General features: G+C 39.0%; 1 protein-coding gene across 1 annotated transcript in view; it reads left to right on the top strand.

Annotated features, from left to right (window-relative positions):
• Positions 1 to 3,167: 3,167 nt before the first annotated feature.
• LOC128659219 (uncharacterized) overlaps positions 3,168 to 27,681 on the top strand; it is a 72,896-nt gene continuing 48,382 nt past the window's right edge. Inside the window, exons 1-3 of the mRNA XM_053712897.1 lie at positions 3,168 to 3,331; positions 22,210 to 23,380; positions 23,827 to 23,934. Of these exons, the coding sequence (XP_053568872.1) occupies positions 22,228 to 23,380; positions 23,827 to 23,934 (1,261 nt within the window). The 5' untranslated portion in view covers positions 3,168 to 3,331; positions 22,210 to 22,227. The remainder of the gene's footprint in view (positions 3,332 to 22,209; positions 23,381 to 23,826; positions 23,935 to 27,681) is intronic.

The raw sequence follows: 27,681 nt of genomic DNA, 5'->3' as shown, positions 1-27,681 counted from the left end.
TAGTGGTTGGTATACAGTGTAATCCCAAAGAAAAATAAAAAATAAAACCACTATTTGGCACACACTTAAACACATAGGTAGATCTGCAGAAAGGGAACCAAAAAAATAAAATAACTTTTACTGTCAAATATTAAAATACAAATATTGGAGCATCTGGATTAAACACACTACAATTGTCTATTTCAAAATAAGACAATAATCATTGAGGCTCTAAGTTTGCAAAATTTAGTAGATTCCAACACTGTCAGAGGCCCATTGTAAGATGTCCACCGAGATCCCTAAAAAAACCAAGACTATGATTTGTTGCTACCCACATAGGTGGGTGAAGGGTGGGGCTTATCAGACTATCTCTTGGTAGGCAGCTGCTTACAATTATTGTGCAAAAGGTACGGCTTGCAGTGACTAAGGTACGGAATTACCTGTATATCAATCACAGAGAGCACGCAAATAAAGTATAACCATGTCCAGATTACTCACAGACAGGCGAACGCCTAACGCACATTTCACCTGGGCTTTCTTAGAGCCTCAACGATTTGACAGTAAAAGTTAAGTTTTATTTATTATTTTGCTCTCTTTCTGCGGATCTACCTATGTGTTTAAGTGAGTGCCAAATAGTGGTTTTCTTTTTTTGGGGGGGTTACAAAATATATGTAGTGACAAGGTTGTCACCAATTTGTTTGCCATAAAGAGCATTGGTCCAGGCTGTTAACGTCTGTTGTATGATGGGGCTCACGCCCTGTATATATCCACATATAAATGAGTGGCCCACATTAACCCATTTAAAATATCAGTTACTCAAAATTGTGCCATGTTGGCTATCTGTTTATTGCAATATAAGATGATTATTTTTTTTATAAAATGTAAGTTTGTTTAGGTTTTTGGAAAGTGTATTATTTTATTTAAAATAAAAATAACTGTAGATATCTTTATTTTACAAATTGTAATCAGTTGCAGAATAAGAAGCTGATTGAATAAGAATCCAGCTTCAGCCTTGTACATTTTGCAGCTTTCTTGTACTTAAAGGAAAGGTAAAATTAGCTTGTGTTGATGCTTGCAAATGTAAATAGCATTAAAAATAATGGTAGTTTAAGTCATCAATTTTCGTATTTCTCAATATTTACCTATTTATCCGCTTTTCTAATCTTGAAAATATTCGTTGTGTAATCTGCCCGTTTTTTTGTTTTTTTTTCGGAGCCAGGTCACGTTTTTCTAGTACCCAATCATATGTCTGGCCGTTAGGCGGCCGTCATTTGACGTCACTGCATTAGTATAAATTGTGCGCATGCGTTAGTTTCACTTCCTATGTCTTGTGAGCCGTGCTCGTTCCAGCTTAGCGCATGCGCAAATCGCAGTCAATCAAGCTACTCGCCTGAACGCAGTGTGTTTACACACATTTGGCAACAGTGCGCATGCGCAAACATTCAGAGAATCGAGAACGCGCAAAGACAGTACGTATAGAGCGGGTGGGAACGCTCTATACGTAATACAGAAGAAAAACCAGGAACTAGATGGAGGGAGGAGCTATAAGCAGCCGAACAAGGAGAAAAAAAGTATTTATTTTATATTGATATGTATACAAAAATGAGTTAAAAAATTAGCGATCTTGGTATATATCAACTAATTAACAAACTACTGCTTTCACTTGCGCTAAACTTTACCTTCACTTTAATGTTCATTCAGAGTGGTTACCTTATAAATGACAGTCACAGTGGTTACCTTATAAATGACACTCACAGTAGTTACCTTATAAATGACAGTCACAGTAGTTACCTTATAAATGACAGTCACAGGGGTTACCTTATAAATGACAGTCACAGTGGTTACTTTATAAATAACAGTCACAGTGATTACCTTATCAATGACAATCACAGTGGTTACCTTATAAATGACAGTCACAGCGATTACCTTATCAATGACAATCACAGTGGTTACCTTATAAGTGACAGTCACAGTGATTACCTTATAAATGACACTCAAAGTGGTTATCTTATAAGTGACAGTCACAGTGGTTACCTTTTAGATGACAGTCACAGCGATTACCTTATCAATGACAATCACAGTGGTTACCTTATAAGTGACAGTCACAGTGATTACCTTATAAATGACACGCACAGTGGTTATCTTATAAGTGATAGTCACAGTGGTTACCTTATAAATGACAGTCACAGTAGTTACCTTATAAATGACAGTCACAGTAGTTACCTTATAAATGACACGCACAGTGGTTACTTTATAAGTGACAGTCACAGCGATTACCTTATAAATGACAATCACAGTGGTTACCTTATAAATGACAGTCACAGTGGTTACCCTATAAATGACAGTCACAGGGATTACCTTATAAATGACAGTCACAGTGGTTACCCTATAAATGACATTCACAGTGGTTACCTTATAAGTGACAGTCACAGTGGTTACCCTATAAATGACAGTCACAGTGATTACCTTATAAATTACAGTCACAGTGGTTTACCTTATAAATGACAGTCACAGTGATTACCTTATAAATGACATTCACAGTGATTACCTTATAAATGACAGTCACAGTGGTTACCCTATAAATGACAGTCACAGTGATTACCTTATAAATGACAGTCACAGTGATTACCTTATAAGTGACAGTCACAGTGGTTTACCTTATAAATGACAGTCACAGTGATTACCTTATAAATGACAGTCACAGTGGTTACCTTATAAATGACAGTCACAGTGATTACCTTATAAATGACAGTCACGGTGGTTACCTTATAAATGACAGTCACAGTGATTACCTTATAAATGACAGTCATGGTGGTTACCTTATAAGTGACAGTCACAGTGGTTACCTTATAAATGACAGTCACAGTGATTACCTTATAAATGACAGTCACAGTGGTTACCTTATAAGTGACAGTCACAGTAGTTACCTTATAAATGACACTCACAGTGCTTACCTTATAAATGTCAGTCACAGTAGTTACCTTATAAATGACAATCAGCATAAACCACTGTGAGTGAACATTAAGAACAAGAAAGCTGCAAAATGTTTCGTTTTCAGAATGATTGTCTATAGGGTGTTTGTTACATTAAAGTTGATTTAAAAAAAAAAAAAAAGCAAAGAAAAAAAAAAGCTTTGAGTGGAGGTCACATGTTTCCTGTCTAGAGTGGAGCTACATCGCATTACTACAGTGCATAGGTGTAAATAAAGCTAATAAAAGCTGAACATCACATTCTTCTTTGTAATTGGCTGCTACATGACGTGTGACCTGTTTCTTGAATTCTGGGAATTGAAGTTCTACAGTTGTCCCCCCTCCTCTGGTTTAGATGTCACTTCCTGATCTGCAGCATCTTGGTGAGTGTATCAGCATCAGTTATTGTCTGATTGTCTGTCTATAGGGGGAGAGGACAGAGGGACTCAGCTCTAATAAAAGTCACAATTAACATTTTTATGTAATTGTTAACAGGTTCCTAATCTACCTATATTATTAAAGTGACAGTCAATACATGATTCAGATAAAACACACCATTATAAACAACCTTCCAGTTCACATCCATTATGTAAATGTACACAATCTTTTTATTTTTACACTTTGTGAGCAGATCTAGTAACTCTTAGGCTCTGGCTGTGTTTTCTCACCTGGTGATCTATAGAAATCACACAATGTGTTGGGGACCAGTGACAAAAGCCAGGTGTCTGCAGCTGTCACTTCCTTGCTGCATATAACTTACATATGTCTGTGCTGCACAGACAGAGCCTTCAGGCTGTGACACACTGCAAGCGGAGCGGTGCGTAGCGTGTAGATGCGGCTGTGCGCGCTCAGTGTGTCCTGCCTTTTCATCTCTGAGCACTCTGCTGCGTCAGGTCGCGTAGCTGAGCGCTCAGAGATGAAATATTTGATCTTCAGAAGCGATGCAACACGGAGCGAAGCAGCTGCTTCTCCTCGCGCCGCATCGCTTGCAGTGTGTCACAGCCTTGATAGTCAGTGAGCTTTTGTTTACATAGGAAAGGGGGCAGTTATATAGGAAAAGGGGTGGAGTTCCCACTGGCTGCTCAACACTCGGAGACCAGTGAGTCAGTGTTGTCATTAGCTGTTTAATTCAGTCTTTGTCCTTCTCTCTGATGGACCTCAGTTTGGGTTGCCACCCGCCCTGGTTTCACTGGGACAATCCCGTTCTGAGGCTCTGTGTCCCGTGTCCCGGAACTAGCCTCAAATGCCCCGGGCTAAGCGCTCCCCTGACGCAGTGAGCACAGACTTTACAAAATATAAGATGGCCAGAGGAGCACTTAGCTCGGGGTTACTAAAAAAACCCGGGTAATCTGCAGGAGAGACAGAGTATGATGATGACATGAGTGACTGTGTGACACAGTGGGAGGGGGGAAGAGGGTCGGAGCCTCGGAGGGGAGTCATCACATCCTGCAGCATTCGCCCAGACAGAAGCAGTGAAGGGAGGAGCAGAAGGGTGCGCAGACACGAAAACTAGGTAGGCACCAGGCTTTACTAATTACTAAGGGGACCGTCTCCATAAGAGCTGTGCAAGACAAGAAGGAAGGCGTGTGCCCTCCGTATATAGACATCACAGCCAGCCTGTGGCATAAGGCGCAATTAGTTTAGTATATAATGACGCTGCAGGAAGCTCTCTTTCAAAATAAATAATAACAGCAGTTCTGAACTTCTTAGCTGAGGGTGGTTTCTGGGTGGGTGGAATGTTTATCAGTGAGGTGCGTTAGTATTCGCATATACCAGTGCTTTCTCCTTATAGATATATATTTACAATGTCAGTCTGTGATGTGATGGGGGATATAATATATATATATATATATATATATATATACACACATAATATATATATATATATATATATATATATATATATACATACATACATACATACATACAAACAAAGAGGTATCAGCTCACATCCTTTTTCAAAAGCACAACATATTTTTTGAACTGCTGCAAAAAATTGCCTGCAAATACATCAAGAGACAACTATTCTTTTTTAAATAATATTGGGAACTTAGTCACACAATATGGCCATATTCTGCTTAGCCAGTCACCACTTACAAGGTGCCCCAATTCGACTGGTTCTAACACTACAGTCCTTTTGCCACAGAGGGCTGAATCATTCCTGCTTTTACTCTTCATACTAGAATGAGACTCCCTGGCTTTTTATTCACAACTCTATTACACTGATATGAGCACACCTGAACTTGGGTGGGGTGCTTAAACCAATGGGAGATGGTCAGTCTCCCTGGTAATGTTAAATATATATATACCAGTCCTAAAGCCCGTTCACACAGGCCATTTTTTGCAGTACAGCGGTCCCACCTCTTGCGCTCTCTCCCTCCCGCTCTCTTTTGCTCTCTCTCTCTCTCTCCCCCCTCTCTTTTGAGCTCTCTCTCTCCCTCCTCTCTTTTGAGCTCTCTCTCTCCCCCTCTCTTTTGAGCTCTCTCTCTCCCACCTCTCTTTTGCTCTCTCTCTCCCACCTCTCTTTTGCGCTCTCTCTCTCTCCCCCTCTCTTTTGCGCTCTCTCTCTCTCCCCCTCTCTTTTGCGCTCTCTCTCTCCCCCTCTCTTTTGCGCTCTCTCTCCCCCTCTCTTTTGCGCTCTCTCTCCCCTTCTCTTTTGCGCTCTCTCTCCCCCATCTATTTTGCGCTCTCTCCCCCATCTATTTTGCTCTCTCTCCCCCATCTCTTTTGCGCTCTCTCTCTACCACCTCTTTTGCGCTCTCTCTCCCCCCCCTCTTTTGTGCTCTCTCTCCCCCTCTCTTTTGTGCTCTCTCTCTCATCCATCTTTTGCTCTCTCTCTCCCCCCTCTCTTTTGCTCTCTCTCTCCCCTCTCTCTTTTGTGTGCTCTCCCCCCTCTTTTGCGCGCTCTCTCTCCCCTCTCTTTTACTTTCTCCCCCCTCTCTTTTGCTCTCTCTCTCCCTCTCTCTTTTGTGTGCTCTCCCACCCCTCTTTTGCGCGCTCTCTCTCCCCCTCTTTTGCGTTCTCCCTCTCCCCCTCTTTTGCGCTCTCCCTCTCCTCCTCTCTTTTGTGCTCTCCCTCTCCTCCTCTCTTTTGTGCTCTCCTCCTCTCTTTTGTGCTCTCCCCCCTCTCTTTTGCGCTCTCTCTCCCCCTCTTTTGCTCTTTCTCTCTCCCCATCTCTTTTGCTCTTTCTCTCTCCCCATCTCTTATGCGCTCTCTCTCTCCCCCATCTGTTTTGTGCTCTCTCTCTCCCCCTCTCTTTTGAGCTCTCTCCCCCATCTCTTTTCGGCTATCTCTCCCCCTCTCTTTTGAGCTCTCTCTCTCCCCCCCTCTCTCTCTCCCCCCCTCTCCTCTCTCTCCCCTCCTCTCTCTCTCTCCCCCACCACTCTCTCCCCTCTCTCCCCCTCTCTTTTGTTCTCTCTCTCTCTCCCCCTCTTTTGCTCTCTCCCCCTCCTCTCTTTTGTGCTCTCTCTCTCCCCCTCTCTTTTGTGCTCTCTCTCTCTCCCCCTCTCTTTTGCACTCTCTCCCCCCTCTCTTTTGCGCTCTCCCCCCCCCTCTCTTTTGCTCTCTCCCCCCTCTCTTTTGCTCTCTCCCCCCTCTCTTTTGCTCTCCCCCCTCTCTTTTGCTCTCTCCCCTCTTTTGCTCTCTCTCTCCCCCCTCTCTTTTGCGCTCTCTCTCTCTCCCTTCTCTTTTGCGCTCTCTCTCCCTCTCTCTTTTGCGCTCTCCCTCTCTCTTTTGCGCTCTCTCTCTCCCCCCTCTCTTTTGCTCTCTCTCCCCCATCTCTTCTGCGCTCTCTCTCACCCTCTCTTTTGAGCTCTCTCTCTCCCCCATCTCTTTTGTGCTCTCTCTCCCCCTCTCTTTTGAGCTCTCTCTCCCCCCTCTCTCTCCCCCTCCTCTCTCTCTCCCCCCTCCTCTCTCTCTGTCCCCCCCTCCTCTCTCTCTCTCTCTCTCCCCCCCTCCTCTCTTTCCCCCTCCTCTCTCTCTCTTTCCCCCTCCTCTCTCTCTCTTTCCCCCTCCTCTCTCTCTCTTTCCCCCTCCTCTCTCTCTCTCCCCCCCTCTCCTCTCTCTCTCTTTCCCCCTCCTCTCTCTCTCTCTCTCCCCTCCTCTCTCTCTCTCTCCTCCTCTCTCTCTCTCTCTCTCTCTCTCTCTCTCTCCCCTCCTCTCTCTCTCTCTCCCCCCTCTCTTTAGTGCTCTCTCTCTCCCCCTCTTTTACTCTCTCTCTTCCCCCTCTCTTTTGTGCTCTCTCTCCCCCTCTCTTTTGTGCTCTCTCTCTCCCCCTCTCTTTTGTGCTCTCTCTCTCCCCCTCTCTTTTGTGCTCTCTCTCTCCCCCTCTCTTTTGCACTCTCTCCCCCCTCTCTTTTGTGCTCTCTCCCCCCTCTCTTTTGCTCTATCTCTGTCCCCCCTCTTTTGCTCTCTCTCTCTCCCCCCCTCTCTTTTGCGCTCTCTATCTCCCCCTCTCTTTGCGCTCTCTCCCCATCTCTTTTGCGCTTTCTCTCCCCCTCTCTTTATTTTAAAAGATAGATAATTCCTTTATTACCCATTCACCAGTTTTGCATAACCAACACTGTTATATTAAAGGGATAGTGTAGACAAAATTAAACTGTCATAGAAGAATCGGTAGCCCCTATTGCCTCTTCATCCCTCCTAAGGACCTCATCCCGAGGAACAGAGCAGGCTGGCTGGAAAACACCCACAGAGGGTAGTGTAGTGCATATCTGTCGTCCTAGCATCAGCTGTGCCGGGCTAAAGCCTGTGGCTTGGATGTGAGTCGCCCTATAGGCCAAGAGAGCTAGGTACAGCTCAGATTGCTTCAAAATGAACTTTGTTGTTTGATCTGCCCTTTCAGCCATTTCATTGGTCTGCAGGTAATGTGGACTTGGTGTAGAATGGACAAAATCATATTCACTGCTGAAAAAACTGAACTTCATGGAAGCAAACTGCATTCCATTATCAATCACTAACTTCATTGGTATGCCCCACCGGGGAAACAAGCTATTGAGACGAGTGATAACGGCTTGACTGGTGATCTCATGCAAGGGTGCAATTTCCAAATACCTGGAATAGTAGTCAATCATAACTAGGTACTTCTTCCCATGCAGTTCACACAAATTTGCAGATATTTTCTGCCATGGGCCTGCAGGTAGCGGAGTAGAAATCAAGGGCTCCCTTCTCTGAGTAGGCCAGCGTTCCCGGCAAAAGGCACATTTTGACACGTGGCTTCCAATGTCGGAACTGATCCCAGGCCACCACACCGCCGTAGCTGTCCTTTCTCTGCACTTTGTAATGCCCAAGTGGCCATCATGAATCCTGCTTAACATTTCCTGCCGCATGCTAACAGGAATAACAATAGGGTCCTGGAACAGCACCAACCCATCCATCTCCGTGAGCTGCGACCTCTCTGACTGGTAAGAACTTAGACAAAAGGCAAGGAGAACAGCACACCTGTTTGTGGGGCACGGAGTAAGATTTGCCAAATCTTGTCAATCCAAATAGTCATACATCCAAAGTACTCCAGCCACCAGAAGAAATTTTTGTTTAAAAGACCTTTATTTTCATTAGTTGGGTCCAAAAGTTTACAGGAACAACGTTTTGAACCTACAATAGGCTCTTAGTCATGTACACTGATTGCATGTAGGTTTATACCTTTTATACCCTGGAATAATACAGAGTTCTAGGACCTAGAATCTAGGTAACATTATAGTGACATCTGCTGGTAACATATTGGTATTGCATCTTTCAACTTCAATATTAACCCTTAATGTACCAAACTCAAAAAGTTAAAAACATAGGTAAAGTAAAGCCATTATATACAAAAATAAAAAAAATAACCAGAATATAACACAACTGATATGTCATTTTACAAAAATAGATTCCAATCAAAATCTTTATTAAGACCCTTAGGTATCATAGTGTCCAATTTATTTATCCAGTACATCTCCCTTATTTTTGGAAGGTGTTCCCTGTCACCTCCTCTCCTGGGGACAGCCACTTGTTTGATAACCTGAAACCGAAGCTGGCTGATTGTTATTTCCCCTGGAGAGGAAGAGAGAAGAAACAGGCGCTTCTTTATTTTTGCGTCTAATGTTTGACTTGTGTTCTGTAAGTTTATCTCTGGCCTCTCTACAGGTCTCTCGCCAATGTAAATTAAACCACATGGACATTTGATTAGATAGATAACAGATGTTGATCTACAAGTAAGATACTCTCTAATCTTAAATTTGGTGCCATTGGTTGGATGGAAAAAAAATTCCCCTCTAATCATTGATCCACAGTGGCTACAATTCAGGCATGGATAACAACCAGTTTTGGTACTCTATGGTTTTTTTGTATAGTTTTCTTATTACTTCCAATATCCAAATGGACCAATTGGTCTTTGAGACTTTTATTTCTCTTACATACTGTCATGGGCATGCTTTAAAGGCTTCTATTTGAGGATTGCAGTCCCTAATTATATGCCAATACTTTCTCACAATCTGATTAATTTTGGGACTAAGTTTATTATACTGAGTAATAAAAATTAGCCTCTCTTATTCATCAACCTTATTCCTTATGTTTTTTTTTTGTCATGTGTTGTAATCTCTGTTTGAATTACATTTTGTAATTGTTCCTCTATTAATGGTGGTGGGTATCCTCTTTCTTTAAATTTATCAGATATTTCTTTTAACCTCAATTTACATTTAGTCTCATCAGTCACTATACTCTTAACCCTTAGAAATTGGCTTTTAGGTATAGCTTTTAAGGTGTTAATGGGATGAAAACTGCCAAACTCTAATAAGTTGTTTTTATCTGTGGGTTTAACATATAAATCAGAATGTAAAAAAAAAACATTCACCATATATATATGGGTGTCTAAAAAATTAATTCCTGTTTCACTCATTTCCATAGTGAATTTAAGGCCTTGTACTGTGTTATTCAGATCCACAACAAACTCTACCAGGGTTCCAACGACACACCAAATACATCATCTATGTACCTCCACCAGGAGGCACTATAGAGCAGGAACAACTTATTGGAGTAAACAAAATGCTCCTCAAAGTTGCCCTTATTATATTAATTTGTTTTCATCTGTACAGACGTTTGTATCTGTGGGGTCTGTGTGTACTAAGAGTTTTGCATACCTGAGTCCTGGTGTAAAAGGATCACAGTCCTGTGCATCTGGTTTACCTGCTCCTATTCCTAATGGTAATAGCGGAGTTGATTCCCTCTCTATCTGCGAGGTCTGTAGCGATCCGAGTGGCCCCTCGCTTTTCCTGCCGTGCTTCCTATGTTTCGTGCCGACCCTGTGTAATCTATGTCTATATGTTTATTTGCAGAAACAGGGAACTGCGATGGGTTCCAACGTCGCCCCCACATACGCTAATATTTTCATGAGCAACTTTGAGGAGCATTTTGTTCACTCCAATAATTTGTTCCTGCTCTATGGTGCCTCCTGGTGGAGGTACATAGATGATGTATTTGGTGTGTGGTTGGGGGCGACGTTGGGAACCTGGTAGAGTTTGTTGAGGATCTGAATAACACAGTACAAGGCTTTAAATTCACTCTGGAAATGAGTGAAACAGGAATTAATTTTTTAGACACCCATATATATATGGTGAATGTTTTTTTACATTCTGATTTATATGTTAAACCCACAGATAAAAACAACTTATTAGAGTTTGGCAGTTTTCATCCCATTAACACCTTAAAAGCTATACCTAAAAGCCAATTTCTAAGGGTTAAGAGTATAGTGACTGATAAGAGTAAATGTAAATTGAGGTTAAAAGAAATATCTGATACATTTAAATAAAGAGGATACCCACCAACATTAATAGAGGAACAATTACAAAATGTAATTCAAACAGAGATTACAACACATGACAAAAAAAAACATAAGGAATAAGGTTGATGAACACGAGAGGCTAATTTTTATTACTCAGTATAATAGACTTAGTCCCAAAATTAATCAGATTGTGAGAAAGTATTGGCATATAATTAGGGACTGCAATCCACAAACAGAGGCCTTTAAAAATATGCCCATGACAACATTTAAAGGGACAGTCTAGTCCAAAATAAACTTTCATGATTCAGATAGAGAATGTAATTTTAAACAATTTTCCAATTTACTTTTATCACCAATTTTGCTTTGTTCTCTTGGTATTCTTAGTTGAAAGCTAAACCTAGGAGGTTCATATGCTAATTTCTAAGCCCTTGAAGTCCACCTCTTCTCTCAGGGCATTTTGACAGTTTTTCACCACTAGAGGGTGTTAGTTTGTGTGTGTCATATAAATAACACTGTGCACACTCACGTGAAGTTCCAGTGAGCCAGTTTTGATTGGCTAAAATGGATGTCTGTCAAAAGAACTGAAATAAGGGAGCAGTTTGCAGAGGCTTAGATACAGGGTAATCACTGAGGTAAATTTATATAACTGTGTTAGTTATGCTAAACTAGAGTATGGGTAATAAAGGGATTATCTATCTTTTTAAACAATAACAATTCTGGTGTAGACTGTCCCTTTAAGAGAAATAAAAGTCTCAAAGACCAATTGGTCCATTCGGATATTGGAAGTAATAAGAAAACTATACAAAAAACCATAGGGAGTACCAAAACTGGTTGTTATCCATGCCTGAATTGTAGCCACTGTGGATCAATGATTAGAGGGGATTTTTTTTTTCCATCCGACCAATGGCAACAAATTTAAGATTAGAGAGTATCTTACTTGTAGATCAACATCTGTTATCTATCTAATCAAATGTCCATGTGGTTTTATTTACATTGGCGAGACCTGTAGAGAGGCCAGAGATAGACTTACAGAACACAAGTCAAACATTAGACACAAAAATAAAGAAGCGCCTGTTTCCTCTCACTTCCTCTCCAGGGGACATAACATCAGCCAGCTTCGGTTTCAGGTTATTGAACAAGTGGCGGTCCCCAGGAGAGGAGGTGACAGGGAACACCTTCTAAAAATAAGGGAGATGTATTGGATAAATAAATTAGACACTATGATACCTAAGGGTTTTAATAAAGATTTTGTTTGGAATCTATTTTTGTAAAATTACATATATCTGTTGTGTTATATTCTGGTTATTTAAAAAAAATTTTTTTTGTATATAATGGTTTTACTTTACCTATGTTTTTAACTTTTTGAGTTTGTTACATTAAGGGTTAACATTGAAGTTGAAAGATGCAATACCAATATGTTACCAGCAGATGTCACTATAATTATACCTTTTATACCCTCACCTGGATAATACAGAGTTCTAGGTAAAAACCTGCATGCAATCAGTGTACATGGCTAAGAGTCTATTGTAGATTCGAAACGTTGTTCCTGTAAACTTTTGGACCCAACTAATGAAAATAAAGGTCTTTTAAACAAAGATTTCTTCTGGTGGCTGGAGTGCTTTGGATGTAAGAACTTTAAAGACATCCAGGCTCCCAGACTCTCGGGCCAACCTTCTTTTATGTACTTAATAACTTCTTGCAGGTCTGTATCTAAATGTGTCTTCTTTCTTATTTGCTCTAGCTTTCCTGACGAAATGGATTTGGATGCCAGAACTGAATCCACATACACTTTCACATCTGATTCCGTTGAAGATTCTTCAGCTTCAGCCAGCGGGAGACTGGAAAGTGTATCTGCCACTACCAGTTGTTTCCTGGGCACATGCACTGCCTGAACGTTGAACCTGAGCAGCCAAATCAGAAGTCTCTGGCATCTTAGGGGTGTTTTGTCAATATCATAGGAGTTGATTAGAGGGACTAGCGGTTTATGGTCAGTCTTCAGACTAAATTTCTCTAAACCCACTAGGTAACGCTGGAAGCGCTCACAGGCCCAAACTGCAGCCAGACACTCTATCTCAATTTGGGCGTATTTTGACTCAGCAGCCATTAGTGTACGGGAACAGTAGACGATGGGCTGTAGTTTGTTCTCATTCAGCTGTAAGAGGGTGACCCCTAGCCCATAAATGCTCGCATCAGCACTAACCACAGTCTTTTTAGAAGGGTCGTAGAACCCTAACACTGGGGCAGACCACAGCAAAGACTTGACCTGTACAAAAGCTTCTTCCTATGGAGGACCCCAGACCCAGGCAACATCTTTCTTCAAGATGTTGCCTGGGTCTGGGGTCCTCCAGACTACTATGGATAAATCTGGAAGGAACCTGCCCACATAATTTACAAGGCCCAATATTTGTCTCAGCTTGTGTACATCAGAAGGACTCTTCATCTGTTCAATGGCAAGGATTTTATCAGGGTCTGGCTTGATGCCATCTCTATTGATGATATGCCCAAAGTAACATAACTCAGATTTTCTAAAATGGTATTTCTCTTTATCTAATTTCCACCCGGACTCTCTAATTGTCTGCAGCACACAGCTCAATTGCTGATCATGTTCTTCCAATGTAGACCCATAAACTAAAATGTCGTCCATGCCCTCATGGTCCCTTAGGATGGAACTTGTTTCTATTGAAAAGATTTCGGGAGCAGAGGATATCCCAAAGAAGAGTCTGCAGAAGCAAAACCGACCTACGGGTGTAATGAAGGTAGATAGTTTGCGGAACTGTGGATCTAGAGGTATCTGCCAGAAGCCGCTGGAAGCATCCAGTGAAGAGAAGAACTTTGCCCTAGTCAGTTTCGGAGCTATGTACTCAAGGGTCGGCAGAACATATCTCTCTCTTCACTGCCTCATTCAGCCTTTTCAAATTTACGCAAATGCGTACCTTCCCAGTTTTCTTCACAACAGGCACAATGAGGGCACACCAGTCAGTTGCTTCAACAACCTCTTCAATAACTCCCATATTCTTCATACACAGAAGTTCCTTCTCCACTTGAGGCATGAGCGGGAACAGAATTCTAGGAGGAGTGGTAATGCTGTATGGGACTACATCACTTTTAACTGATATTCGGACTGGGTTGCAATTCAGTAGGCCCAATTCACCAAACATGTCTTCCAAAATCTCATTCACTCTGGCGACAAGGCCCAACCACAGGCTGCTTTCCTGCTCAAAAGGTTGTTAACACACTGACCTCTAATTACATGTACCCACATGGTGAATTCCCTCTGCTTGTACTCGCAGGTGGCAAGACATTTTCCCACACAATCGATGCGGCAACCACTTTTGTTGAGCTGAGGCTGTCGAGGCAGTTTTATGGATGCTGCAAGGGACATAACAGTTATGTCTGCTCCCTTGTCAATCTTGAAGGCAACCTTGGCTCCCATTACAGTAAGGTTAACCCACCAATCTTCATCTGAACCAGACCGTTCAACAACAGACTCTACAAAGGACACTTCTTACCCTCCTGGTCACTATCCACCTGCATCTCCTTAATGTATTCAGTTTTACACACCACTTCAAAATGGCCCATTCGGTTACACTTTCTACATCTTTTATCTTTAGCGGAGCATACAACATTCTGATCATGGGTTTGGTTACACTGCGCGCAGGGAGCCTGCTGCGCCCATCCGCTTCTGTGCCTATCTTTTGCCCTTGGTCTACTGCTCACACTGTGCCTTTCACCTGCTGCTCTCCTAAACTCTTGCTGCACTTCATTCACAATACTTTCAGACCTCAGATCTCACTTTTTCACCAGTTCAATCTGGCGGGCCATTCTAATAACGTTAATTCAGCCTCCAACTGTAGCTTCAGTGAGACCTCAGCATCTGCAATTCCTATGACTATTTTACCTCTGATTTGCTCTTCTTAGCAACACCAAACTCACAGAATTCAGCTAGTTCATACAGGCTGCGCACAAATGAATCATATTTCTTTTGGGCATAAAGTGAGCACTGAATTTGTTCATAACTATTTCAAAGTCAAATTCTTCCCCTTCTTGGAATGTAAAGGCATTAAACACTGGCTCTACATCTTTCCCAATAGAGTTTAAAAGAGAATTAACTTGTACTTCACCACTCTCCTTGTACAGTTTGGAAGAGATCCTGAAGTGTTGAAACTGCTGACGCCATGTGGGCCAAGCTGCAGGCTGAGAGAAATCAAAAGGCTTGGGTGGGGTAAACTTTGACATTGTCATTACTCAGGAAACAGAAGCACAGGCAAGTACTTCTGACATGTCATGACATGCAGGATACAGCATAGAAGGTACAACGCTATATTATTGCAGAGCATAGAAGTAAACAGCTTGCACAACACATCTAACTTAGTAACTCCAACATAGACTTAAATGGCTATAAGCCACGCCCCATCCGGTGACGTCTCACTTTCATCACAGCAATTTTAAAGGGATACTAAACCCAATTTTTTTTATTTCATGATTCAGATAGAGCAGGCAATTTTAAGCAACTTTCTAATTTACTCCTATTATCAATTTTTCTTCGTTCTCTTGTTATCTTTATTTGAAAAAGAAGGCATCTAAGCTAAGGAGATGGCCCATTTTGGTTCATTACTCTGGAAAGCACTTGTTTGTTGGGTCAATTTTAAATTTCAGAAGCTGGAGGACATTGTTTGTTTATACTGAATTTGGGGCTTGGTAAGTCTCCTCCGTTTGCTTCAGTGATATTTGTGCTGTGGCCACACCTGCATTTGTGGCTTAGAGGTTTAAATGTTGTAAAGTATATTAATATAACAATGTTGGTTGTGCAAAACTGGCGAATGGGTAGTTAAAGGGACACTAAACCCACATTTTTCTTTCAGGATTCAGATAGAGCAGCAATTTTAAGCAGCTTTCTAATTTACTCCTTCTATCAATTTTTATTTGTTCTCTTGCTATCTTTATTTAAAAAGTAGGAATTTAAAGCTTAGGAGCCAGTCCATTTTAGGTTCAGCACCCTGGATAGCGCTTGCTTATTGGTGGCTACATTTAGCAAACCAATAAGCAAGCATAACCCAGGTTCTGAGCCAAAAATGGTCCGGCTCTTGGGCCATAATACCCAAATGTTTAAACACTTGAAAGTGATGCAGCATAGCTGTAAAAAGCTGACTAGAAAATATCACCTGAACATCACTATGTAAAAAAGAAAGATATTTTATCTCAAAAGTTCCTCAGTAGCCACATCCCATTGTAAAGGACTTCTAAGCAGCATATGAGTATGTCTGTCCCGGGACAGCCGAAGGGATGAGCCTCGTGCACTCTCATGTTATTTCCCTATTAAGTGTAAGGAAGTTTACAATGAAATCTCATGAGAGTTAAGTGAAATCTCATGAGATCACAGTAAAAGAGTTCATGACCTCAGCACTGCTGATGCCAATTGGCTGCAGTTCATTTCTTCATTTTTTTAATTTTTTTTACCTGCAGCTGAGTATAACTTTTTACACAGAACTTACTCTGCTGAGCTGAGGAGATTGTGAGGTAAAATATCTTCCTTTTTACATAGAGATGCTCAGGTGAGATTTTCCTGTCAGCTTTTTACAGTTATACTGCATCAGTTTCAAGTGATTTAGCATATGAGTATTATGTCCCTTTAAGCTTTACATTCCTGCTTTTTAAATAAAGATAACAAGAGAACGAAAATTTTTTGATAATAGGAGTAAATTAGAAAGTTACTTAAAATTGCATCCTCTATCTGAATCATGAATTACATTTTTTTGGATATATTGTCCCTTTAAGGCGTTATCTATCTTTTTAAACATTAAAAATGTTGGTGTTGACTGTGTTTGATTAAAATTAACCATTTCTTACAGTATTCTTTAATATAGGTAGAAATGGCAAATTGTTCAATTATTGCTTGTTAACCTCTTTATAAGCTCAGAAATACTCGTTTCTCTTTTATTTTTGCAATATTTTAGAATTAGGTGTCTGTTGCACAGAATTGTTTTATTAATAAAGTGTTAAAATGGGTGATTTCCTTTTAAATAAGAAAAAAAACTTGAGTTTTCTGTAACACAAATTTGTAGATAACCAAAAACTTACCCTATTCCAGAATTTTTTTATTTTTCGGGGCAAGACCAGAAATTGTGTATTAAATCAGCATCTAAAAATTTACATCTTGAACAAAATTCTATACCATTTATTAATTTTAGCTGTTGTTATATAGATACAATGAATTACCTTAAAGGGACTTGAAACCCAAAAATTTTCTTTAAAGGGACATGAAACCCCAATTTTTTTCATAATTCAGATATAGAATACAATTTTAAACAACTTTCCAATTCACTTCAATTATTTATTTTTGCTTCCTTTTCTTGTTATCCTTTGCTGAAAGAAAGCTCAGGAACAGCAAAGAACTTAGGTTCTAACTGGTGATTGGTTGTTGCATATAAATGCTGATTGTCATTGGCTAACCCATGTGTTCAGTCAGCAACCAGCATTGCTGCTCATTCAACAAAGCATACCAAGAGAACAAAGACAATTTGATAATAGGAGTAAATTAGAAAATTGCTTAAAATTGCATGCTCTATCTGAATCATGAAAGAAAAAAATGGGTTTTATATCCCTTTAATATGTATCTCTCTCTAAGACGCAGACAAAGTAGCTTTTCCTACTTTTTGAGTACTTTGGATTAGGGTTGCACCGATACCGATACTAGTATCGGTATCGGTACCGATACCAAGTACTTGCATGAGTACTTGTACTCGTGCAAATGCACCGATACTTAAACCGATACCTCCACTTACTACCCATATGCTATCTTGTGGTGTTTTTTTCAAACTGCATGTTCCCATTTCATTTAAAGCTGGAGTAGAGACTAAACTAAACATTGTTTACTACTGTTCTGCCAATACAAGTTGCTCTTATTTGTATTATTGTAGGAGAGATCACTGTACTGCGTTCAGACAAACCCCTGAAGTACTGGGCAGTTAATAAACTGAGATTTCCAGCTCTGGCTAAAATGGCCCAAAAATATATTTCTGCCCCATGCAGTGGTGTGGAAAGTTGAACCTCCTTACTGATAGCAAAAACAGACTTATAGCTGAACATGCAGCGATGCTTCTGTTCTGTTCCTTAAAAAGAACTTGCCACTAACTTTTGAAAAATGATTCTAATCGCTAGATTGCCTTTTTTTTCTCATCTTACACAATTATGTTCAAAACATACTGTACTCTGAGGAACATCCATAGGTTAGCTTATATCATTGCAGGAAGAGTACTCATAGGAAAAATTAAGTTAATCCCAATGAACACTCATCCTGCAATTATAGGACTAGATTTAGATTACATTTGATTGGTAAGCTTTACCAATGCTCTGTTCACATTTCCAACTCCATAGCCTTTAATGGAGTAGGACGTGTAATGAGAGCATTGGTAAAGCTTACCAGTCAAATATAATCTAGCCCATAGTGTGTTGTTCACCATGATTAAACAGTATTCTATTCTATTTTTTACTGTATGGCACTTTTGGTTGGTTGCAATTTTATATTTGTTATTTATTGTTGTTAATATATTTTATTGTAATATTTTTATTTCTAAACATGTTCTGTGAACTTTGTGACAAATAAAACCTGTTTAATTATTTCATAATGTCTTTTGAGCTACAGTCCTTCATAATTATAAAGAAGGAATCTTAAAAAATTAGTCTGTATTGTGCTTGGTAAACTGTTACATGACATTAAAAAAAAGTATCGGTAATTGGTATTGGTGAGTATTTGAAAACAAGTATCGGTACTTGTACTCGGTCTTAAAAAAATGGTATCGGTGCAACCCTACTTTGGATAATTATGTCGTAATTTTCTTCATTAAGAGCCAGATTACAAATGGCACGTTAACAGTTACGCGTAATGAAAAGGAGTTTATTACGGGCGTTTTAACGCGCCCGGTTTACCGCTCATATCAATTTGAGCGCAATCATGATTTACACTAGAATTGATTACTGCATCCTCAGAGCTCTGATTAACTGTCTCACTAAACACATCAAAAATACATTACAAAGTACAGTTACAATCATAGTAACACGGGCTTTATTATATAAAGTCTCAGGTGTTAGAAAAAAAAGGCAAAGGGCTTTAACATACAGATACATGTCTAAATATGTATATGTATGTTTGTATATACAGTCCTGTGAAAAAGAAAGTACAACCTCTTTGAATTCTATGGTTTTACGTATCAGGACATAATAAAAATCATCTAATCCTTAGTAAGTCTTAAAATTAGGTAAATACAACCTCAGATGAACAACACATGACATATTACAACCTGTCATGATTTATTTAACAAAAATAGCCAAAATGGAGAACCCATGTGTGAAAAACTAATTACACTTTATGATTCAATAGCTTGTAGACCACCTTTAACCGCAATAACTTGAAGTAATCGTTTTCTGTATGACTTTATCAGTCTCTCACATCGTTGTGGTGGAATTGTGACCCACTCTTCTTTAGAACGTTGCTTAAGTTCATTGAGGTTTGCAGGCATTCGTTTATGCACAGTTCTCTTAAGGTCCCACCAAAGAATTTCAATAGAGTTGAGATCTGGACTTCAACTGGGCCATTTCAACACCTTGATTATTTTATTTTTCAACCATTCTTTTGTAGATTTTCTGGTGTGCTTGGGATCATTGTACTGTTGCATGACCCAATTTCGGCCAAGCTTTAGCTGTCAGACAGATGGCCTCACATTTGACTCTAGAATACTTTGGTATACAGAGGAGTTCATGGTCGACTCAATAACTACAAGGTGCCCATGTCCTGAGGCTGCAAAACAAGCCCAAATCATCACCCTCCACCACCTTGCTTGACAGTTGGCATTTGTGCTGATATGCTGTGTTTGTTTTTCGCCAAACGTGGCGCTGTGCATTATGGCCAAACATCTCTACTTTGGTCTCGTCTGTCCAAAGGACATTGTTCCAGAAGTTTTGTGATTTGTTCAGATGCAACTTTGCAAACCTAAGCCATGTTGCCATTTTCTTTTTAGAGAGAAGAGGCTTTCTCCTAGCGACCCTTCCATACAAATCATACTTGTTCAGTCTTTTTCTAATTGTACTGTCATGAACTTTAACATTTAACATGATGAGGCCGGTAGAGTCTGAGATGTAACTCTTGTTTGTTTGTTTTTTTTGCAATTTCTCTGAGCATTGCAAGGTCTGACTTTGGGATGAATTTGCTGGGACATCCACTTCTGGGAAGATTGGCAACTGTCTTAAATGTTTTCCACTTGTGACTAATCTTTCTCACTATAGAATGATGGACTTTAATTTGTTTGCAAATGGCCTTATAACCCTCCCCAGATTGACGTGCGCGCGAGTAGGGTTTGTTCCCACTTTCTTTGCTCCATTGACTTCTATGGGGGAATAAGTTTACACGCACAATATCCTAGGTTTCTAAGGGTTAGCTGGTATCTTGTACTGAAGAGTAAAACTAGGTAGGCTCATAAGAGCTTAGGAGTGTGCACGTGTCTTTAGAACTCTATGACAGCAGTGTTTTGCAACATTATTTGTAGTTTAGTTTTACAATGTTGCAACACACTGCTGCCATAGAATACTAAAGACACGTGCACACTCCTGATCTCTTTTGAGCCTAACTAGTTTTACTCTTCAATAAAAGATACCAAAAGAACAAAACACATGTAATGACAGAAGTAAATTGGAAAGTTGTTTAAAATTGTATGCTCTATCTGAATCAGGAAAGGGTAATTTTGACTTTACTGTCCCTTTTATATAAGTGTGACAATATATTTGGTGTAAATCGCTTTTAAAGTTCACTTTCAGTATTTTAAAATGTGAGGTTTCCAATGGAGTGGCCAGTCTGTGTATAATGTTGTCCAAATGGGTTACAGTATTTATTGTATTTTTTAATATAGTGTCTATGCATCTAACCCTTCTGTGTTATTAACCAGTATAGTGATCTTCTGTTATTTACAACATTCTCCTTGATCTCATATTATGTCACCTCTGGTCTCCATAGACCTCACAATTTTATCATATTGTTTCTATTTCTTCTGACTAGAGGAAGACCGTAAACTCTCGAAAGTATGTCTTTTAACACGTAATATTAGTCCTATAAAAAAGGTTATTACTGCACACTGAAATACTGGTTTTATTTTTATACTTTGATATATATTGTCCTGTATAGGCTGCTGTTAGTTATAGATGATATACTTCCTTTTTTGGTCCCCCACTTCCTGTTAGTTCCCCACTTCCTGTTAGTTCCCCACTTCCTGCTACTTTCTCCCAAATTTCTGCTGCTTCCTGATAGTTCCCCACATCCTGCTACTTCCTGTTAGTTCCCCACTTCCTGTTGTCGGGACGTTCCTGAGATAAAAGATTCTGCTGAAGCAATCAATGTATATTAAGACAGCAATATGAGAAAACTGTAGCATCTTTATTAATAAAGTAAGTACCCGTTAACATAGAATTAAAGTGGCTGTTATATACATGACAGAGCTGTAAATTCATGAACAGAGGCACTTACACTAAACATCACACACACACGCACATATATAAAAATGTATAGATAGATATTGAAAGAGAGATACAAAGATGTATGTATGTATGTATGTAGAGTTCACTAGTGAGTTTTTGTAAAATTTTTATATATATATATATATATATATATATATACTGTATATACAGTGTGTGTGTGTGTATGTATATATATATTAATAATAATAATAATGTACACCCCATTTTATTGCGCTTCGCTTTATTGTGCTTTGCAGATATTGCTCTTTTTATAAATTGAAGGATTGTGGCAACCCGGTGTTGAGCAAGTCTATCAGTGACATTTTCCAATATATATATATATATATATATATATATATATATATATATATATATATATATTTATATATATATATATATATATATATATATATATATATATACACATATAAATACATAAATACACATGAATAAACATAAATACACACACACACACATATATATATATATATATATATATATATATATATATATACACACAACACCAGCAAAAAGATTATGACTCACTGAAGGCTCAGGTGATGGTTAACATTCTTATCAATAAAGTATTTTTTTACATTTTTTTTTATTTTATTATAACTTGCGTGAACAAATTATTCAGGGGTTGACATTCAGGTAACCAAAGGTTGTACATATGGGGCAGTTTAACTTCCAAGTATGTCCATTGCTTTCCAAGCCAGTGCTCAGCAATAAAGTATTTTTAAGGTATGTATATTGTGTTTTTAGACATGATGCTATTACACAATTAATAGACTACAGTATAGTGTAAATATAACTTTTATATGCACTAGGATAAAAAAAAATTGTGTGGCTCACTTTATTGCTTATATGTCTTTTATTGAGGTGGTCTGGAACCAAACCTGCAATATCTCCAAGGTATACCTAAATGTAATATATATATATATATATATATATATATATTTATTTATTGTAAAATTGTATTTATTTATTTATCTTTACTTACAGACCAATATTACTACCACGATGCCGGACTGTATTGTGAATGGGTGCCCAAGTACTACTAGAAGAGGAAAATCAAATCCTGCGGTTTCTTTTCACGTTTTCCCTAAAAGTGTTGACAGGATTAGACAATGGCTTAAACAAACTAAACAATATGAAGATAGATTAGAAGAGGTGGTTAAATTGGTATTTGAAACCAACAAGGGTAACAGATATCGTATGTGTTCTTTGCATTTTACAGAGGATTCTTACTACACCCATGGTGTACGGAAGTATTTGAAAGATGATGCGCTTCCCACAAGATTTATTCATGTTGCGGTATCAACTCCATTTCCTTCTGCATCTTCAACCACCAAGAGATCAACTCTATCTCAATTTCATAAACCGTCAACATCAATGAAAGCTCCTGATGTACCGGCTAAAGCTCCTGATATACCGGCTACATCTACAACCATACAGAAAGGTGTTCCTGTAAACCAAGTTAAACTATCTTCAATACTACCAACTATAAGACCGAAAGTGATGACAATTCATGAAGGTGTTCCTTTAAAGAAAATTAAACTATCTCCAATACTACCAACTATAAGACCGAAAGTGATGACACCTGAAGAAATATCTAATTTACAAGCACTAAAAATGTCTCATATACGCAGTATTCCTATACTAAAAGGCAATGCAAAATGCTCTGTGTGCGGACATTGTTTGAACAAACAGATGATTGATACAAGTACAATGACAGAGTTGAAGATTACAGAGGACAAGTCTACAGATTTTGACCGATTTCATTCAACACTCACAGCCAAAATACAAACTGGTAAAATGTTAGGTTTTAAAAATAAATCCACAAGTACTTCCGACTTTCTAAGAAAATCAGATAAGTATACATGGACTATGGGTGATGTAAGTTTAGATCATCCTCTGAGTATTTCTACAATTAATATAAAATCACTGCATAAACAGAGCACCAGCAGTACAGATAGACGCACAACTTCCACATCATCTGTGATAGCAATAGATAAAGAATCTTCAACAGATAAAGGAATCAAGATAGCCGAAGAAAGTGATATTTCAGTAATCGAAAATATTGAAAAGGATCCACATGATCCCAGTTTCATTAGAGACACAACAGCAGAATCTGAGGAAGATTTTTCTCAGGTGGAAGAAGCTACCCCGGAAGGTATGGTAATATATTGTCTCTGAATCTTGCCTTGATGAACTGCTAAAATTAATATCTTGCATTTCACAAACATCTTGTTCAGTACCATTGTTGACCTTACAGAAACATTCTATTGGTACAGTGATTATTATAACTGGGGAATGTGAGGACGGCCATTCTAGCACATTAAGGCACAGTCCGCTAACAATAGGATGGATGCCCACAGGGAACATTCTTTATTGTGCATCTATTCTTTTCAGTGGTAATCTATATAATTTTTATAAATGATCTAGCAAAATACCTGGGTTTACAGTCATTAGTAAACAATCTTACTACAACTATCAATTACCTTTTTCCAACAATAAATAATCACCTGAAAATAGAAAACAATTCTACAATTTCCATCACAGTTACGGATAACGGTCATTGCGCAATATATGTGATTGATTACGATTTCTTGTTCTCAGGTTTTCCAGTGGTTGTACCGGAACGGTTAGAGATTAAGAAAGAAAAGCCTGACATGGAGTATAATGCGACCACAATAAAGCGTGAAACTGGCACATTTACTGCTGATGGTGAGAAACTTCTAATCTCATTTTTAGATTCAGATGTGACTGGTTTATACTTGGTTATTTTCTGATAATGTCTTCCTGTTTCTCTGCTGGAAATATTCAAAAGCATAAAAATGAAAGAAAAGTAATATTTTGTATTGTATATTATGCCAGTTTTTTATAATGCCTTTGATTTAATAAAATAATAATGTTAATGCCAAATAGTATTCAGCATAATATATAACCATACTGGAAGCTCTAAAAAGTGTAAAAGGTTTAGTTTGTATTGTTCTTTAGGTTCTGTAATGTAATGGAACCTTATTTCTAAAGTCTTTTATATATGTACATAATTGCCCTCAATAGCATACATAGATGAGGGGAAAAACATAATTTATGTAAGAACTTACCTGATAAATTCATTTCTTTTATATTGGCAAGAGTCCATGAGCTAGTGACGTATGGGATATACAATCCTACCAGGAGGGGCAAAGTTTCCCAAACCTCAAAATGCCTATAAATACACCCCTCACCACACCCACAATTCAGTTTAACGAATAGCCAAGTAGTGGGGTGATAAAGAAAGGAGTAAAAAGCATCAAAAAAGGAATTGGAAATAATTGTGCTTTATACAAAAAATCATAACCACCATAAAAAGGGTGGGTCTCATGGACTCTTGCCAATATGAAAGAAATTGATTTATCAGGTAAGTTCTTACATAAATTATGTTTTCTTTCATGTAATTGGCAAGAGTCCATGAGCTAGTGACGTATTGGATAGTAATACCCAAGATGTGGAACTCCACAGAAGAGTCACTAGAGAGGGAGGAATAAAAATAATAACAGCCATTTTCCGCTGAAAAATTAATCCACAACCCAAAATATAAGTTTATTCTCATAAATGAAAAGAAAAAACTTAAACGTAAGCAGAGGAATCAAACTGAAACAACTGCCTGAAGAACTTTTCTACCAAAAACTGCTTTCGAGGAAGCAAATACATCAAAACGGTAGAATTTAGTAAATGTATGCAAAGAAGACCAAGTTGCTGCTTTGCAAATCTGATTAACTGAAGCTTCCCTCTTAAAAGCCCACGAAGTGGAGACTGATCTAGTAGAATGAGCTGTAATTCTCTGAGGCGGGGTCTGATCCGACTCCAAATAAGCCTGATGAATCAAAAGCTTTAACCAAGATGCCAAAGAAATGGCAGAAGCCTTCTGACCTTTCCTAGAACCAGAAAAGACAACAAATAGACTAGAAGTTTTCCTGAAGTCTTTAGTAGCTTCAATAATATATTTTAAAGCTCGTACAACATCCAAATAATTTAAGGATCTCTCCGAAGAATTCTTAGAATTAGGACACAAAGAAGGAACAACAATTTCTCTATTAATGTTGTTAGAATTCACAACTTTAGGTAGAAATTTAAATGAAGTCTGCAAAACTGCCTTATCCTGATGGAAAATCAGAAAAGGAGATTCACAAGAAAGAGCAGATAATTCGGAAACTCTTCTAGCAGAAGAGATTGCCAAAAGGAACAACACTTTCCAAGAAAGTAGTTTAATGTCCAAAGAATGCATAGGCTCAAACAGAGGAGCCTGTAAAGCCTTTAAAACCAAATTAAGACTTCAAGGAGGAGAGATTGAGTTAATGACAGGCTTAATAAGGACCAAAGCCTGTACAAAACAGTGAATATAAGGAAGCTTAGCAATCTTTCTGTCAAATAAAACAGAAAGAGCAGAGATTTGTACCTTCAAGGAACTTGCAGACAAACCTTCTTGAAGAAACTGTAAAATTCTAGGAATTCTAAAAGAAGAGAATTTATGAGAACACCATGAAATATGTCTTCCAAACTCGATAATAAATCTTCCTAGAAACAGATTTACAAGCCTGTAACATAGTATTAATCACTGAGTCAGAGAAACCTCTATGACTATGCACTAGGCGTTCAATTTCCATACCTTCAAATTTAATGATTTGAGATCCTGATGAAAAAACAGACCTTGAGACAGAAGGTCTGGTCTTAAAGGAAGTGGCAAAGGTTGGCAACTGGACATCCGAACAAGATCCGCATACCAAAACCTGTGAGGCCATGCTGGAGCTACCAGCAACACAAACAATTGTTCCATGATGATCTTGGAAATCACTCTTGGAAGAAGAACTAGAGGCGGGAAGATATAAGCAGGTTGGTAACACCAAGGAACTGCTAATGCATCCACCGCCTCCGCCTGAAGATCCCTGAACCTGGACAGGTACCTGGGAAGTTACTTGTTTAGATGGGAAGCCATCAGATCTATTTCTGGAAGACCTCACATCTGAACAATCTGAAAAAAACACATCTGGATAGAGCGAACACTCCCCCGGATGTAAAGTCTGAAGGCTGAGATAATTCGCTTCCCTATTGTCTACACCTGGGATATGAACTGCAGAAATTAGACAGAAGCTGGATTCCGCCCAAGAAAGTATCTGAGATACTTCTTTCATAGCTTGGGGAATGTGAGTCACACCCTGATGATTGACATATGCCACAGTTGTGATATTATCTGTCTGAAAACAAATGAACGGTTCTCTCTTCAACAGAGGCCAAACCTGAAGAGCCCTGAAAATAGCACAGAGTTCTAAAATATTGTTTTGTCAGAGATCCCCAGAGCTCCCCAATCTGAAAGACTTGCATCTGTTGTGATCACAGTCCAGGTTGGACGAACAAAAGAGGCCCCTTGAACTATACGATGGTGATCTAACCACCAAGTCAGAGAGAGTCGAACATTGGGATTTAAGGATATTAATTGTGATATCTTTGTATAATCCCTGCACCATTGATTCAGCATACAAAGCTGGAAAGGTCTCATATGAAAACGAGCAAAGAGGATCGCGTCCGATGCTGCAGTCATGAGACCTAAAACTTCCATGCACAAAGCTACTGAAGGGAATGATTAAAAATGAAGGTTCCGACAAACTGAAACCAATTTTAATCGTCTCTTGTCTGTTAAAGATAGAGTCATGGATACTGAATCTATCTGGAAACCTAAAAAGGTGACCCATGTCTGAGGAATCAAGGAACTTTTTGGTAAATTGATCCTCCAACCATGTCTTTGAAGAAACAACACTAGTTGATTTGTGTAATATTCTGCAGAATGTAAAGACTGAGCTAGTACCAAGATATTGTCCAAATAAGGAAACACTGCAATACCCTGTTCTCTGATTATAGGGAGTAGGGCACCTAGAACCTTTGAAAATATTCTTGGAGCTGTCGATAGGCCAAATGGAAGAGCGACAAATTGGTAATGCTTGTCTAGAAGAGAGAATCTCAGAAACTGAAAGTAGTCTGGATGAATCGGAATATGAAGATATGCATCCTGTAAGTCTATCGTGGACATATAATGACCTTGCTGAACAAAAGACAGAATCGTCCTTATAGTCACCATTTTGAAAGTTGGCACTCTTACAAAACGATTCAAAATTTTCAGATCCAGAACTGGCCTGAATGAATTTTCTTTATTTGGGACAATGAATAGATTTGAATAAAACCCCAGACCCTGTTCCTGAAACGGAACTGGTATTATTACTCCTGAAAGCTCCAGGTCTGAAACACACTTCAGAAACGCCTGGGCCTTTACTGGATTTGCTGGGATGCGTAAGAGAAAAAATCTTCTCACAGGAGGTTTTACTCTGAATCCTATTCGGTACCCTTGAGAGACAATACTCTGAATCCATTGATTTTGGACATTATCTGCCCAAATTCTTTAGAAGGATCTTAATCTGCCCCTACCAGCTGAGCTGG

This window comes from Bombina bombina, chromosome 5, assembly GCF_027579735.1.
Source record: "Bombina bombina isolate aBomBom1 chromosome 5, aBomBom1.pri, whole genome shotgun sequence".
Lineage (NCBI taxonomy): Eukaryota > Metazoa > Chordata > Amphibia > Anura > Bombinatoridae > Bombina > Bombina bombina.
The sequence above is the reverse complement of the archived record's forward strand: the minus strand, read 5'-3'. Positions and strand labels throughout refer to the sequence as shown.